Below are 16,213 nucleotides of genomic sequence, written 5' to 3'. Positions count from 1 at the left end.
AAAAACTACAACATATATTTTCTCTTTGAGCTTAACAATATGTTCCTTTATAGTTCACTATGCAATGATCAAAATATGATGAAAATTGCTCTATTTTTCACGTAAGGGTGATCGGGGCAATATGGGCCGCCTAAGGAAAACGTCATGGAATGCATAGAAAAACAACAAAAATTATGGTTTAAATGCAAGTGACTTGTACTATAAAATGTTATCTTCCATGTTATGTCGATAATTAATGTTAACATCAACTTGCAAATTATTTCAGAAACTTTTTGGAAAATCATGTTTTTCTACGTGGTCACCAACCATATGGGGCATTATGAGCCACCCTACGGGGCAGTATGAGCCACCTCATTCAATCGAATGCTTTTTATTTAAAACAGTATAGAGAAGAGTTAATAGTGAAGAGTACATTATTGGAAAGGAAATTCCACTTGTAATGGTGCATAAAGATTGACTATGCAGTAAAAAAATAATCTGGCATATTTAGGCAATGCATTTTTATGTTCAAAACATGGTTTATTTTGCTTAAATCTAGGTGGCTCATTTTGCCCCGCCCCTTCATCTTTGAAATAATATATTGTTTTTTAAAAAATTTGCTTACGAACAAATCTAATTTTGCTCACGAACGGTTCATTATGATCAGAAGTTTCAATGGATTGGTAAAATTTACCAGAATTATAAATATACACTAAAGTCTTTTTTTACACGGTTTTTTTGCACGCTTTATTTTTACACGGCTTCTTTTACACGCCTTTCGGAATTAACACGGTACTTTTTTTGCACAAAATTCGGAAATAACACGGTTTTTTTTACTTATTTACACGGATTTCGGAATTAACACGGCTTTTTTTTCCTATTCACACGGATTTCAGAATTATCACGGTACTTTTTCCACGGATTCTAGAATTACCACGGTTTATTTTAACACAAATTCCAGAATTAGCACGGAATTTTTTTGCACGGCACGGGGGACCGTGTAAAAAAAAAACCTTAGTGTAATTGTCTTATAAGCTTAATTAAAAACTGCCAAAATTATAAGCTTTTCATGACGAAGGACAAATTTGTACCTTTTTGTATATATCTTGTGTGTTCAAACGAATATTCTTACGGTTTTTATTGTGGTGGCTAATTGAGGTATCCTTTAGCAGATCATAATGACACTAGACATTAAAACACTGTTTTTAAGGTCAAAACCGGGGTGGCTCATGCATATTGCCCCGTATGTTCATATTGCCCCCACTGCCCCTATTTACATCGACTTTTGCAAAGACAACCAAATTTCAGTGGATTTTTATAAGATTTCGTTGTTTCTAAATAGCATGGTAAAAGGCAAATTATAACCATATTTCTAACGTACTGTAAATCGTGAAACTATTCATATGTGTAAGTTATTGTGCCATTTGAACGAAAAAAGTATATAGTTTTACATCCGAAATCCAGTTTGGTTGAAATGTATACTTATTGGGGCAAGTGTGCCACCTATTTGGTAAAAAAAAATTGTCAATAATCATAATAATAAACTAGAATGAGGCACCGGTAGTGGTTTCAGAAGTATAGTAGGGGAATATCTGACATGTTTGCCCCCCAAAGTGATTTTATCTCAAAATTTTCTATAATAACATGTTTTTCGGCTTATTAGGTACCGTTTTACATATCTACATCAATATTTTACCGTTATTTAGTGCTGATCTAATGGGGGGTCTGTAGCCTTAAGGTTACGCTTTCGCTTCATAAGCGGAAGGTCGTGGGTTCGATTCCCAGCCCCTCCACAAAAAAACCTGTCCAGCCACCAGAAGGCGCCTCACGGAGGACCGTGCTTTGGGGAGCACATCCATCCTCCGTCAGTATCAGATGGTGACTGAGACAAACTTGTTGAAAACTTCACCACAGTGGAAACACAAACAGCGGGACGAGAAAGGAATTTACGGACCGGAGTAAAAGCAAACACTTGTGTACGCTTTGACGACACTCGAACGAATATTTTATTCAACTCAAAATATAAACAATAATAAACTCGACAACACACAACATGACCATGGTGTATCCACTTAACATAAAGGTTGTCTCGAATGCGAAGGGGCGTCGATTGAACATACACTGAAACAAGCGTTGCAGTAATGAGAACCATGGACGTGTTTTTAAATTTACTATTCCAACCACGATTGAGCTATCATGAACGCTTTTTATTTGCGTTTTGTTCCTTCTCAATCCAACCGCGTCGATAGCCGAGCGGTTAGCGTTCGCGCTTGGCAATCGACAGATCCTCGGTTCGATTCTGGTCTGCTGCAAGTTTTTAACCATGATATAGTCATTTTTACTATACAAATGGTGCCATGGTAAAATTGAATGCACAACATATTCTAAATAAATGCGAATTTAGTCTGCACAAATCAAGTGGCGTTGTGTATTTAATTTAACCCTCTGATATAGTATTTTCAACCGCAACGCTGTTCTCAGTGTACACTGAAACAAATATATTCAACAAAACTGACCCTCTTCGCAGGCAGCTAGCCTCACTAACAACAGAGCTCTCTCCTACCTGCTCGGTGTGAGAGTAAAAGAGTAGGAGAGAGTGAAAATAAGATGTAAATATAGATAAGTTGAAAATAGATCTGTATCGGTAAAAGAAGAAGCTGCAGATCAACTGATTCCGGCACAGTAGTGGCCACGAGCACAGAGTGCCTTATAAAAAAAAATTAGTGCTGATCTAGTGTAATATTATACATATTTGCCGTAATATAAGGGTTCTACTTATATTGTATTGAATGAAGACAAAAATAACCATTTCAGTTATTCGAATCTAGGACAGGACGTGACAGGTCAACAAGGACTGCCCCGTTGTTTTTCAATCGATAACCTTGACGATACAAAAGCCTGTGCTACCAGTATCCTTTTTAAGCAAATCAGTTGAACAAATTCAAGTATCAAGGCTCACAATTTGGTTGTTTCTTGCATGCTTCATTCATTTAGCGCAATTGCGAATGCTAGCTTCTTTTTTAAAATAGGTTAGATTCAAAACCGGCGATATTTTTAGAGAAAATTGATACAATTTCTATTAAACTGCACTCAATTAAGTATTTTTGATTTATTTTAGTATTGTAGGAGCATATGCGGTAAACCAAACATCGAATATAGATTAATTTGTAGCAAAAGGATTTCATGAAACATTTTCAAACTTTCAGTAAAAACTCTAACTTATGAACTAGCAACACGGCCGGGTTAGCAACAAAGTGCCCTGTTGCAATCCAACTCAACGATGTGAAAGTAGGCCTTTGCCAAAACGACCAATCAGAAGTGGTCTTTTTAGACAGGCAAATGGTTTCAAATTTGCACTAGTACCTGACAAGTCCTGTCCTAGATTCGAATGAGTAATAGAGAGTTACACATGTTTTGGACCTTGTTATAAAGCACCACCTTATTACGGTAAACTTAAAATTATTTTTTAAATTATCGATTAGCGTCTGTTTTTAAGTAATATCAATAGGATATAAAGAAAATTTCATTACAAGTAGAATTACATGCGATGTTCATTCGGTGGCCGTCTTGCCCCATAGTGTCGAAAAATAGGGTATTTTGGATGATATTTGAGAAGCTTCAAAACTAACACTTTTTTAAATTATTTTCTTTTCAAATGGCACAGTGGTTATGAAAAGATGTGAAACTAACATCATGAGGCTAAATTGGTGGATTTCATAAGCTTTGGGAAAAGTTAGAGAACAATTTGCTTAAGGTGGCACACTTGCCTCAAATTCCGCTGTATGTGGTCGTCATTCTGGAACCGTCAAGATGGTGTCGATGATTGGAGGTCTTAGGGAAAAGAAAACCCGACTGGTTTGATTGAGAACGTAGAGTAAACCTAGGACAGGACTTGTCAGGTACTAGTGCAAATTTGAAACCATTTGCCTGTCTAAAAAGACCACTTCTGATTGGTCGTTTTGGCAAAGGCCTACTTTCACATCGTTGAGTTGGATTGCAACAGGGCACTTTGTTGCTAACCCGGCCGTGTTGCTAGTTCATAAGTTAGAGTTTTTACTGAAAGTTTGAAAATGTTTCATGAAATCCTTTTGCTACAAATTAATCTATATTCGATGTTTGGTTTACCGCATATGCTCCTACAATACTAAAATAAATCAAAAATACTTAATTGAGAGCAGTTTAATAGAAATTGTATCAATTTTCTCTAAAAATATCGCCGGTTCTGAATCTAACCTATTTTAAAAAAGAAGCTTTCATTCGCAATTGCGCTAAATGAATGAAGCATGCAAGAAACAACCAAATTGTGAGCCTTGATACTTGAATTTGTTCAACTGATTTGCTTAAAAAGGATACTGGTAGCACAGGCTTTTGTATCGTCAAGGTTATCGATTGAAAAACAACGGGGCAGTCCTTGTTGACCTGTCACGTCCTGTCCTAGGTCAAAATAAGTCAAAGTTGGGTTGATTTGTGACTACCACGGTAGACACAACAAGGTAGGCTATTCCCACATGTAAACAACGATTTTCAATATAAACATGTGTCGTCATTCCTATCGCCAAGCATGGGGCTTGAAGGATAGTAAAAGAGAGCAGGCTTTGCTTTCTCTTGTACTCGTTCGAGATTGCGATAGGAGTGACGTCACTACCAAATGTCATTTTTCTGAATATAATACCTTGTTCAGGGGGTGGGAAACTCGGCTCACTTGAAATTGTGCCGAAATGTGCCGACTGTGCGAGAGTGAGCGATCAAATTAATATGACACATTTGTCTGGTTGCACTGCAAAAACTGGCAACTATGATCGTTTCATGACAGATCTTTTTTGTTTATTTTTAAAAACTTCTGAAGCAACAACTGCAGTCTGAAGCTTTTAACTCGACGGAAGCCGCTATTAAATTTTCTGAACATATTTTCGGTAAGTTTGAAGTACAGTTGTGTCTCAAACAACACATTACAACCTAATTATTAACAGGATTAATACAACGTTTCAGTCCGATGGTGTGGATGCCCACTAGGGCAACGGATGTTCAAGGGATGATTGCTGATGAAGAGATGAGGAAGTTCGGAACCATATTGAGAACCAGTCTGCCCCTGTTTTATGAACTTCGATCAAACTCTTCAATGCCGTCTTAATCTACAATGCCACCGGAATCGATGACCTGGCAAGGATACGGGATATTACCAGACACGGAGTGATCGAGAAATGCGAGATCCTGGGCGGGATAGTTTACAAGATGGTACAGTGGCCTAAATCCAAATTCGTACAGGGCATTGATTTCACATCAAGTAGGTAAAAAGCTATGATATATCGAATATTTTATTATTATTATTATTATTATTTTTATTTCATATTTATCCTTAACTTATACAATTTTATGGTATTACCCTGCCCTTAGGTGATGGGATTGACGGTGATTTATCAAGTGATTGCATATTGTTGATATTGTGAAAAATTACTCTAATACTAATATATTGATCGCGAAAATAATCGTAATTATAACTTATAAAATGTAAGCTAGTCTAATAGTTTTAAATTGAATAATGACATGTGTTTCAATGCTTAAATATATTTTACACTTGATTTATCACACCTTCAGCATGAGTTTAGTTACTGTCGCATGATCTAACACCAGATAACTACGCGTAATGCTGGAGGGACCGGCAGGGCCTACTACCAGTCTCTACTAACACTCAAATCACTAACAAGACTGGGAAACCAACGATCACCTTCATCAGTAGCACTATTTCTAATAGTAGTATTAGTTCAATATACATAAATCTTTTTCAGTAGACCACGAGGCGCAATAGTGGGTGCGGGTGGTCTCTGCGTCTCACAGGTCATTGAAAATAGGCATTTATGTTAGGTTTACTAACAATGTAGTAATTATTACCTTAGTAATACCGTAAGGTGCCGTAATTCAGCGCATCGCCTAAATCCGCATATTTGGTCCAAAATTAATCGAAATTTAAGAAAATTTTTGAAACCTGTCCATATCGCTATTTGTATATGCTGGTAATGCATAATAATTCCAATTAAAATTGTCATTAACATTAATTTACGAACTACCGAAAAGCTAAACATTACATATAATTTGCAATTGGATTAGATGGACAAATTGATGTGAAGATTTGCGAAAAAGTTACACGTCTTCTCAGTGAGAATCGAACTCACGACTCCCCGATCTCTAGTTGGGGCGCGTTAACCACTACGCCATGAGAGGACTCATGAACGCAGAAGTTAACCTGAATTCGATTTCAGCTCAATAATCACGTGGTCCTCTTTCGCAAAGTGCACCTCTTTCGGAAGAATTAGATGCCCATCCAAACACAACGCTTTCTATATATATCCAATGCCTAGCCCGAGAGCGCATTGTTTTTTAGATATAGGAATAGCACACTACACTAGCCAGCAACTGCGCTGGCTGAGGTTTCTATTGTGTGGGCTTCCAATGGGTCGCGACGTTCTCAAACGACCGGTTACGGAACATGAGTCCGTTGCTCGATAAATACTTGTTTTAATTATGAATCGTGGTTTACGGCCAACCAGCCGAGTGGAAGTTTAACAACTACCGAAAAGCTAAACATTACATATAATTTGCAATTGGATTAGATGGACAAATTGATGTGAAGATTTGCGAAAAAGTTACACGTCTTCTCAGTGAGAATCGAACTCACGACTCCCCGATCTCTAGTTGGGGCGCGTTAACCACTACGCCATGAGAGGACTCATGAACGCAGAAGTTAACCTGAATTCGATTTCAGCTCAATAATCACGTGGTCCTCTTTCGCAAAGTGCACCTCTTTCGGAAGAATTAGATGCCCATCCAAACACAACGCTTTCTATATATATCCAATGCCTAGCCCGAGAGCGCATTGTTTTTTAGATATAGGAATAGCACACTACACTGAGAAGACGTGTAACTTTTTCGCAAATCTTCACATCAATTTGTCCATCTAATCCAATTGCAAATTATATGTAATGTTTAGCTTTTCGGTAGTTGTTAAACTTCCTCTCGGCTGGTTGACCGTAAACCACGATTCATAATTAAAAACAAGTATTTATCGAGCAACGGACTCATGTTCCGTAACCGGTCGTTTGAGAACGTCGCGACCCATTGGAAGCCCACACAATAGAAACCTCAGCCAGCGCAGTTGCTGGCTAGTGTAGTGTGCTATTCCTATATCTAAAAAACAATGCGCTCTCGGGCTAGGCATTGGATATATATAGAAAGCGTTGTGTTTGGATGGGCATCTAATTCTTCCGAAAGAGGTGCACTTTGCGAAAGAGGACCACGTGATTATTGAGCTGAAATCGAATTCAGGTTAACTTCTGCGTTCATGAGTCCTCTCATGGCGTAGTGGTTAACGCGCCCCAACTAGAGATCGGGGAGTCGTGAGTTCGATTCTCACTGAGAAGACGTGTAACTTTTTCGCAAATCTTCACATCAATTTGTCCATCTAATCCAATTGCAAATTATATGTAATGTTTAGCTTTTCGGTAGTTGTTAAACTTCCACTCGGCTGGTTGGCCGTAAACCACGATTCATAATTAAAACAAGTATTTATCGAGCAACGGACTCATGTTCCGTAACCGGTCGTTTGAGAACGTCGCGACCCATTGGAAGCCCACACAATAGAAACCTCAGCCAGCGCAGTTGCTGGCTAGTGTAGTGTGCTATTCCTATATCTAAAAAACAATGCGCTCTCGGGCTAGGCATTGGATATATATAGAAAGCGTTGTGTTTGGATGGGCATCTAATTCTTCCGAAAGAGGTGCACTTTGCGAAAGAGGACCACGTGATTATTGAGCTGAAATCGAATTCAGGTTAACTTCTGCGTTCATGAGTCCTCTCATGGCGTAGTGGTTAACGCGCCCCAACTAGAGATCGGGGAGTCGTGAGTTCGATTCTCACTGAGAAGACGTGTAACTTTTTCGCAAATCTTCACATCAATTTGTCCATCTAATCCAATTGCAAATTATATGTAATGTTTAGCTTTTCGGTAGTTGTTAAACTTCCACTCGGCTGGTTGGCCGTAAACCACGATTCATAATTAAAACAAGTATTTATCGAGCAACGGACTCATGTTCCGTAACCGGTCGTTTGAGAACGTCGCGACCCATTGGAAGCCCACACAATAGAAACCTCAGCCAGCGCAGTTGCTGGCTAGTGTAGTGTGCTATTCCTATATCTAAAAAACAATGCGCTCTCGGGCTAGGCATTGGATATATATAGAAAGCGTTGTGTTTGGATGGGCATCTAATTCTTCCGAAAGAGGTGCACTTTGCGAAAGAGGACCACGTGATTATTGAGCTGAAATCGAATTCAGGTTAACTTCTGCGTTCATGAGTCCTCTCATGGCGTAGTGGTTAACGCGCCCCAACTAGAGATCGGGGAGTCGTGAGTTCGATTCTCACTGAGAAGACGTGTAACTTTTTCGCAAATCTTCACATCAATTTGTCCATCTAATCCAATTGCAAATTATATGTAATGTTTAGCTTTTCGGTAGTTGTTAAACTTCCACTCGGCTGGTTGGCCGTAAACCACGATTCATAATTAAAACAAGTATTAATTTACGATTTTTGAGAAATATTCCAAAATGTTCTGAATTACGGCATTTTACGGTATTGCGTTATTTAGTAAGGTAGGTTGTAGCGGTGCTAGAGATAGTTTAGTAATGTTACTGATATATGTATAATAATTAGAAAACTGATGGCACTGTTGTTACTGAAATGTTTCATTTTGAAATATCTTTCATAATATAATATAATATTGTTGAACAAAATGCTGTAATTAATAACTTATTTAATCCTCTACGCATTTTTGCACTACTTTGCATCTATCACACCAACACTGGCGACAATAGCGTTCTTTGGGTAGTATTTCTGTTATGTAGTAGTAACCTCTATCGTTTTTATTCTAACGATCATAACATAATTATCGTGAGCGTAGTAGTGGAAATAACATAGAAGTAGCTTTTGTATTTGTAATTAAGGTATCATGGTATTAGTTCCCTGTCCTTTGGTTCAGAAAGGGGTATGGGCGCGTTCTGCCAACTCGGTCGAGGCAGATTTCTTGTGTGAACAAGTTACAACATGTACGTTCTAAAATTCCAGAATGAAGTGTTGTGCATTTGAAGATGGGATGGATTCGCGTTCGTGCTTTACTGCTGCTTATCTATAAAGTTATATGCAATAACCGACCCTTAGCTTAACTATTTAAATTAACAGTTGCAAATATAATAATCGTTTTGAGTTTACTAACATGTCGTCGCGTTAATTTTATCATAATGATCTTTTATCTACATCCGTCGAACCATTCTGAATGGCCGTTGTGAGAATATCACCAAGAACTTCTCACATGCAATAAAGCTGGATTGTCATACATTGAAACATCAAGGTTCTCGCTCTTTTGGATTCATTTTTTGTTGTTTATCATTAGTTTCAGGGATTGTTATCGTGGGAATCCAAAGAGCGAATTTTGTATGACTTCAATGTACGCCAATACTGCCATAAAGCATGTAATAATCACTAACATTCCTTCTCTCTTTATCCTTGTTTTCATATCTAACCCGCTTCGAGGAATAATTCATCGAAGAGGAAAGGCATCTCTTATCATGGCAGCGTAATGGCCGAGAAAACGTCGGTTTGCGGTCGCATCTCTTCGTCCTCGGTTCTGCCCCACGCTCGCCAAATCGATACGCACTTGATCCGCCCACCTAGCTTGCTGCACTCCACGCCTTTGTTAAGTATAAAGTTTCTGTAATCATTGAATTCTAATTGAAAGGTAAATCAAATGAACTTATTATTTAACTAATAACAAATTTGTTCCACAGAGCGATTTACAAAACACCACACAAAATCCCTCCTTTCACATATCCTTAGGCAAAACACTTCACTACCGTTATATGTATGACTGATTCATGTTCTTTCAACCTTGCATCATTCATACGTGTAGGGGAAGTCTAGAGTAAAAGCAAAACTTAAAGAACCTTCTGGTCAAAGATGTTGCGTTGCCCACTTCCCAAACTCCAAAACCCCCGGTGTATTATGGAAGGTGTGAGTTTTTAAACTTATGCTGGAGACTTGGCCCCTGACCCCCTTGTACATCAATAAAATAAAAATAAAATAACTTATACAATTTTATGGTATTAAGGGCTATTACTGAGATGTGGATTACCTTACAGCAGTGATATTGAACATGTTTAAACATTAACAATTAGGCCAAGCAACAAAAATTGACGAATAAGCAAAAATATACAGAAAAAAAAACCTTAGAAATTACATGAAGGAAATGGACAGAGAGAGAAAAAGCCTAATAATATAGTATCACAGTTCTAGATGACCAATTTCTTGTATTAGGGGATTGTCAGAGGCGAAGCAACTAAGGCGAAATTTTGGCATCAGTCTTAGGAACCAATCGTCTACCAGCTCAATTTTGGCAAGTTGATGAACTTCATCGATGGGATGAGACGGGTGTAGATTCAGCATCATCTTCAGTAGGCGATTTTGTTTCACCTTAATTTTCTTCCGGTGACTTCGGGCACAGTTGGACTACGCAGGAAAACCGTACGTAAGCGTGGGCCGAAACACGGTTTTGTACAGTAGCAGCTTGATGTTGGGGTCCAAGCGAGATCGTCGGTTTATAAGTGGGTACAATGTTTTGATGAGCATGTCACATTTGCGAAGACAAGAGATAACGTGAGTTCCAAAATTAAGCTTTTTGTCTAAGGTTACTCCCAGATACCCTACGGTATCTGGTCACGGGATATCTATGCCCCAAAAGATCAATTGATTTTGGGGCATGTCTCGGACTTCTTCGGCGAGTGAAGAATATTGCTTGGGATTTTAGCGCATTCACCTTCACCTTCCATTTTTTGTGGTATTGCTGGATAGTCTCTTGAGCTCGTTGAAGATTTTCCACGATTGCTTGTGCATCTCGATCGGAAGTTAAAAATCCGGTATCATCAGCGAAGCAATAGTAATTAACTCCATCGATTTTGGCGAGGTCAGCAGTAAAAATGTTGTACAGCGTTGGGCTCAACACCGAGCCTTGGGGAACACCAAAAGGCACTCCCATACGATCTGATGTACAGCCGTTCACCATGACTGCTATCGAATATAATTATCAAAAATTATAAACTGTTTCTATTCACATCCAAATTTGTTATTATGAAAAAGTATTGATTAAGTTTCTAAAATTGACTCAACTCCATATTCGTACACCTATCAAAATTCAAATACAGCACTTAAAACACAATTTCAATGCTCTCTATGATTATTGAATAACATCATTCAGTTGTGTTAGAGTATATTTGGATAATTTATGAGTGAACATATTTTGAGCATAAACAAATTTATGAAAAATACAACTTGGTGGGGATTGCTCATCAAACCTTCCGGTCCGCCTCATAGTTACGTACTATTTGGTGCTGGGTGTAGTTCTTGTTTTTCCAGCTGTATTGAAAAGCATGAGCCATAGTCTCGGAGGTGGTGTACTGTATTTGCTATACAACGCGCTACTTTCGATATCGTGCTTGGCGTGTGGGGAAGCAGTACTAGTGGTGAAGCGGAGGGCGCAATTCGGTTTAGTGCCAGAGGGACTATATCTATTTAATGTATCTGAAGCTTGTGGGACCGCTTTAATTCCGGCGCCTGCTTGTGGAAGATCCCGGTGTGCTAAACGGTATAGGACATGTTAACGGGGGAGGCTTGGTAGGTCCTCACCCAGTCCGTGTCTAGATGGGCGGATAATTGTCTGCCAGGGTGTGGATTGAGCAATTACAATTACAATTACAATTACAACATCATTCAGTTGTGTTAGAGTATATTTGGATAATTTATGAGTGAACATATTTTGAGCATAAACAAATTTATGAAAAATACAACTTGTTCAATGATTTTTGTTTTTTATAAAATCCACTAGGTCGAACAGTAACGCATTTTCTTGATTAGTTTTATGAATGAATATTAATATTGTACAACACATTTAAGAATAACCATAATCCTTCATTTCAACAGAAACTATCTCAGTACTCACGAATGTCGCTCTTACAATGGATCCATCAACAAATATGTAAGCTAACTGTTAGACTTATTGGATTGTATAACCAAAATTATCTAAAAGGGGTATTTTTATAAATTGAATTAAGTATAAATTATGCCCGCATATGATTAATCAGAATGTACTCTAATGTATCTCAACAACGTTATTAAAGACTCGAGCACAACAGTTTACGATTGTCGAACAATAGATGATATCTATGACCATCATTATTGATAATATATTTTGAATTCGATGTATCATTTCTAGCATAACATGTGATCTCGCCCTAAAAGCCATTGGCAACCGAGAGTGTAGCTCCTTGTTTCTAAGCAAATGAATGGACCAGGATGAAAATTATTACCACAGAAAGATAGTGGAGGATCTTCTCTTCATCGTAGCATTATTGAATAATGTGTAAATCCATTCGTTTGCTCGGTAACAACAAGCTACACACTTGGTTACCTATGGGCGAGATCACAGGTTATGCGAGATTTGATAGTTTTCACCAACTTGATGTGAAAACAGTACTATGTACGAATCTGAAATTGAGTCACTGTATGTGACCGTGGCGTGCCGCTGCTGATGCTTCTCAGTGGAGGTTTGCATGCCAAAGACTTGCTACAGGTGACATAGTAATGGATCGGTGATTGCGTTTAAATGTGATTGAATAAAATGCCATATTTGTATCCCTCAATGCACCGATACATGGTGATTTTAGATATCTAGCAATAAATTTGTTATTGTGCATACAATGTGACTGTTACTAACAATTTGAATTCGTTTGTTTTCATATATTTAAATCATTATGTAAAATCAGAAATTAGCAAACACTGACACACGACTTTTTATACGACTCTTTCGTAGCTTCCTCAGCTCCTTTGCCTATACTGCCGCAACATACAACCACGGATCCATATTTAGCATCTCTTCCGATGGATATACCGCATGCCTGTTGTCCCTCTGTCTGTCTCTTTCAATCTTTTGGTTCATCATCAGCGGAGACCTACTAGGGCCAATCTTTTTCAGAGAAGTGGCATGCTTGCGGAGGAACGCGATCGTTGTTTGTCAATCATGGTCCCCTTGGCGGTCTCTTCAATTTATCGATATACAGATGGTAGAGCAGGGGATTGACCAATTCGGGAAGCTCGTTCGGAATCTTCGATAGGCATTCGATGATGTTTCATAGTCTGTGAATTGAATGGAAATTATATAATACATCGTCATATACTTCTGAGGGGGAGGGAACCTACTTGATAAAGTGCTAATAAATCTGAACCGTTTGTGCACATAGAAGATGTTTGGAAACAGGAAGCCAGTTGCGTTGAATATCTTTTTCTCGACGGCAGTATTTATTTCTTCAAAACAAACAAACTTGAACCGAACAACCAACAACAAAATTTCAGCTGTCAAATCTAATCGTGTGCAGAAAAAGAAGAAAAAAAGAAATAATTGGAAGGGTGCCCAGATGTGCGGTGCTGTACCGAATAATGTGCCGGGCACAGTGAGCCGAGTTTCCCACCCCCTGACCTTGTTTCTTTTTATCGTGGTTGCTACGTGCATGTATTTCAGGGTTCTTGAGTGATTTTTTTTTCGATGTAGTCCTACTTCAAAAAATAATCGATTATTAAGTATCGAACTGAAAATTTTGGACAATCCGATGCAAATAATATTTTTTTACAGCGGTACATATGTCAAAATTTCAAAAGTTAAACAAAACATATTTACATACAAAAGCTTCGCACCACGTCCAGGTGCAGTTTCAGCAGTTTCGGATAACTGAGTCCGGTTCCCTTTGAATCCTCCCGCAAGGAATGTTCTTTTAGTAGAGGCTCAGTGCACAGCTTAAACGATGACCGACTCCGATGGGGTACCACCACCGCAGCCGGAGAATCCCTTCTCCGGAATGCACATCGACGATACGGCCTTCTTGAAGGATGTCGAAGGCCGCAGCTCGTGTACCGTTTGTGGGAAGTCGAGGAAATTCTTCTGCTACCATTGCTACGTTCCGGTGGCTGAATTGCGGGACAAGCTGCGATTCGTTCAGGTGGGTTTTGGATATCTTAAGGGAATGGTTTTTGTTCAGCGTTTAATTGTAATTGTAATTGTAATTTATTAACATAACGTAGGCCTGTTAGTTACACTTAAAATCAGGTCAAGGAAGAAAGAAAAAGAGAAAAGCTTCAAGTGGAAGTGATGGCCTTGTAGAGTAAGGTGGGGCAAAAGTTTCTTCTCAAGATTTCATGCGTAACTGAGAGGCTCTCGTTTACTTTCACTTTAAACAATAAATAACTAAGCCACATGAATAAATTAAAAACTAAATTACTATTTTCTGAAAATGCATTGATTCCTTTTCAGCTGCCGATAAAAATCGACATCATCAAGCACAGGAATGAAATCGAAGGCAAGAGCACGGCCATCCATGCGGCGATCCTTGCCCCCGAAGATGTCAAAATCTACACCTACCCGGACATTCCGGATTACCGGGATGAAGAAGGGGTGGTTCTGATATTCCCCACGCCGGATGCCCTGACCGTGGCCAGTTTATGCAGTGGGGAGCTCCCGAAGATAAAGGACAACTATGGACTTCCGAAGGGGCATCACATTGGGACGTTGCTTCGCTGTCGGCTCACGGACATAGTTTCGGAAGAAGCACCCTCCAGGGCGGACGAAACGAAGAAGCAACAGCTTGCACAAAGATTGCCGGTCAAGAAGGCGGTATTCATCGACAGCACCTGGAGTCAGTGCCGGGGAATCTACAAAGACGAGAGGGTTGCCTGCCTGCGGACGGTGGTCATCCAGAACCGGATCTCACAGTTCTGGCGACACCAGAAGAACAGTCCCCGGTGGTTCCTGGCCACCGTGGAAGCCGTTCATCAGTTCCTGATAGAACTGCACATAAACGCCTTCGGGTTAGACTCGCGATACCAAGGGCTGAAGCATTTGGGGTATCTAAACTTCCCCCATGACAAGCTGGTGCAATGGGAGGATGGCCTGGAGAATGGCCAAGCCTCGCCCTACAACGGTCAGTATGATAATTTGCTGTTCTTCTTCCTGCACATGTACAACTTGATACATGATTACTACGAGCATCATACTCTACGCGCCTACCGGAGGCCACTGTTCCTGGAGGATAAGTATCAGCAGCAACAGCTGAAAAAGCAGCAGGAGCAAACCGCTGAAAGCCTAACGACGTGAATTTGAATGTGATTTTTGATGAATAAAGTTGGATGTTGATATCTCTTAAGTTTCCATTAGTGTTTAATTCTTATCCAAAACGTACGGTCTTATAAACTATTTCTTTTTCTTCTTCGCGGACTCGGTTTCCGTTCCACCGGCAGTCGGTTGCGGTTCTGGGCGGGGCTTCTGCCAGTTCAATGGCTTGCGGCGATAAATCGGCCACGGTGGAATGGTAAGCTAGAATGTGACGATTGGATTATGGAATGGAATTGAGCTATCAGAGGGAGAAACTTACAATCGAGGCCAGCAGAACTCCGGCAATCAGGATGTACACCGTCTGCGAAAACTGCTGGATGATGTAGCCCCAGATGAGGCCAACGGCCCCAAACAGGGTGATGATCACTCGGGACAACTTCTCGGCGCGGCCCTGGCCCTCAAAGTCCTGTCGATGAGAATTCAACAGTTTGGTGTCCAAACATGATAATTTATTAGCCAAATTTCCACTTACCATATGCGTTGCAATGTTGAACATGCTGAAATGTCGAATTTATCACGGAATTTGTACGGAAAACAGTAAAATCTGTTCCGGGAATGGAAACACGTCAGAGGGAAATTGAAGCGACTTTTTGGCCACGGCTGCGATGCGAAGTGAAAACAGCCGAAAGTGTTTGACAGCTATTTATTTGTAAACGTCACCACCGTTGCAGGGGTGGCAAAAAAGTTGCGAACTCGAGTAGCGATGTTTTTCGAACAGTGCAGTGCTGCCAGTACGCTCAGAAATGAAAATAGTCACAGAATGGGTGATATGAATAAAAAACGTTGAACTTTACTACATGTAGCATCTACTCAAAAACAAAATCCACAGAGTTTACTACACTTTTGGTATGAATAAAGAACTTTTCGAACATGTAGTACTTACTACTTTCGAACATGAGCAGTGACCAGGGGGTGGGAAACTCGGCTCACTGTGCCCGGCACAATTTTCTGCACAGTTCGGCACATCTGGGCACCCTTC

General features: G+C 39.6%; 2 protein-coding genes and 2 long non-coding RNA genes across 4 annotated transcripts; 2 read left to right on the top strand and 2 right to left on the bottom strand.

The window, feature by feature from the left end:
• The first annotated feature begins 4,788 nt into the window (after positions 1-4,788).
• Positions 4,789-10,173, top strand: LOC110674235. Its single transcript, XR_002498755.1, has 3 exons — positions 4,789-4,892; positions 4,969-5,263; positions 10,132-10,173. It is a non-coding gene; the product is annotated as an uncharacterized LOC110674235 (long non-coding RNA).
• Positions 10,174-12,775: 2,602 nt separating this feature from the next.
• On the bottom strand, positions 12,776-13,460 carry LOC110674699. Its single transcript, XR_002499107.1, has 2 exons — positions 13,272-13,460; positions 12,776-13,208 (listed from the first exon to the last, which is right to left on the bottom strand). It is a non-coding gene; the product is annotated as an uncharacterized LOC110674699 (long non-coding RNA).
• Positions 13,461-13,716: 256 nt separating this feature from the next.
• Positions 13,717-15,265, top strand: LOC5565162 (DTW domain-containing protein 1). Its single transcript, XM_001649476.2, has 2 exons — positions 13,717-14,065; positions 14,377-15,265. Exons 1-2 carry the CDS (start codon positions 13,871-13,873, stop codon positions 15,214-15,216), a joined length of 1,035 nt encoding a protein of 344 aa, XP_001649526.2. The 5' UTR covers positions 13,717-13,870; the 3' UTR covers positions 15,217-15,265.
• LOC5565180 (signal peptidase complex subunit 1) lies at positions 15,262-15,883 on the bottom strand. The gene is made up of 3 exons (XM_001649477.2): positions 15,707-15,883; positions 15,494-15,640; positions 15,262-15,435 (listed from the first exon to the last, which is right to left on the bottom strand). Exons 1-3 carry the CDS (start codon positions 15,728-15,730, stop codon positions 15,313-15,315), a joined length of 294 nt encoding a protein of 97 aa, XP_001649527.2. The 5' UTR covers positions 15,731-15,883; the 3' UTR covers positions 15,262-15,312.
• Positions 15,884-16,213: the final 330 nt, after the last annotated feature.

The sequence above is a fragment of the Aedes aegypti genome, chromosome 1 (assembly GCF_002204515.2).
Source record: "Aedes aegypti strain LVP_AGWG chromosome 1, AaegL5.0 Primary Assembly, whole genome shotgun sequence".
In the NCBI taxonomy this organism is placed as follows: domain Eukaryota; kingdom Metazoa; phylum Arthropoda; class Insecta; order Diptera; family Culicidae; genus Aedes; species Aedes aegypti.
Note: the sequence above shows the minus strand (reverse complement) of the source record. Positions and strands in the feature narration are given on the sequence as shown.

Excerpts from the sequence above, each read along its gene's own strand:
- LOC5565162 (XM_001649476.2), top strand. The coding sequence starts at position 13,871 with ATGACCGACTCCGATGGGGTACCACCACCGCAGCCGGAGAATCCCTTC. Across the intron at positions 14,066-14,376 it reads ACAAGCTGCGATTCGTTCAG|CTGCCGATAAAAATCGACAT; the intron begins GTGGGTTTTGGA and ends ATTCCTTTTCAG.
- LOC5565180 (XM_001649477.2), bottom strand. The coding sequence starts at position 15,730 with ATGTTCAACATTGCAACGCATATG. Across the intron at positions 15,641-15,706 it reads TCAACATTGCAACGCATATG|GACTTTGAGGGCCAGGGCCG; the intron begins GTAAGTGGAAAT and ends TCTCATCGACAG. Across the intron at positions 15,436-15,493 it reads GAGTTCTGCTGGCCTCGATT|CTTACCATTCCACCGTGGCC; the intron begins GTAAGTTTCTCC and ends GTCACATTCTAG.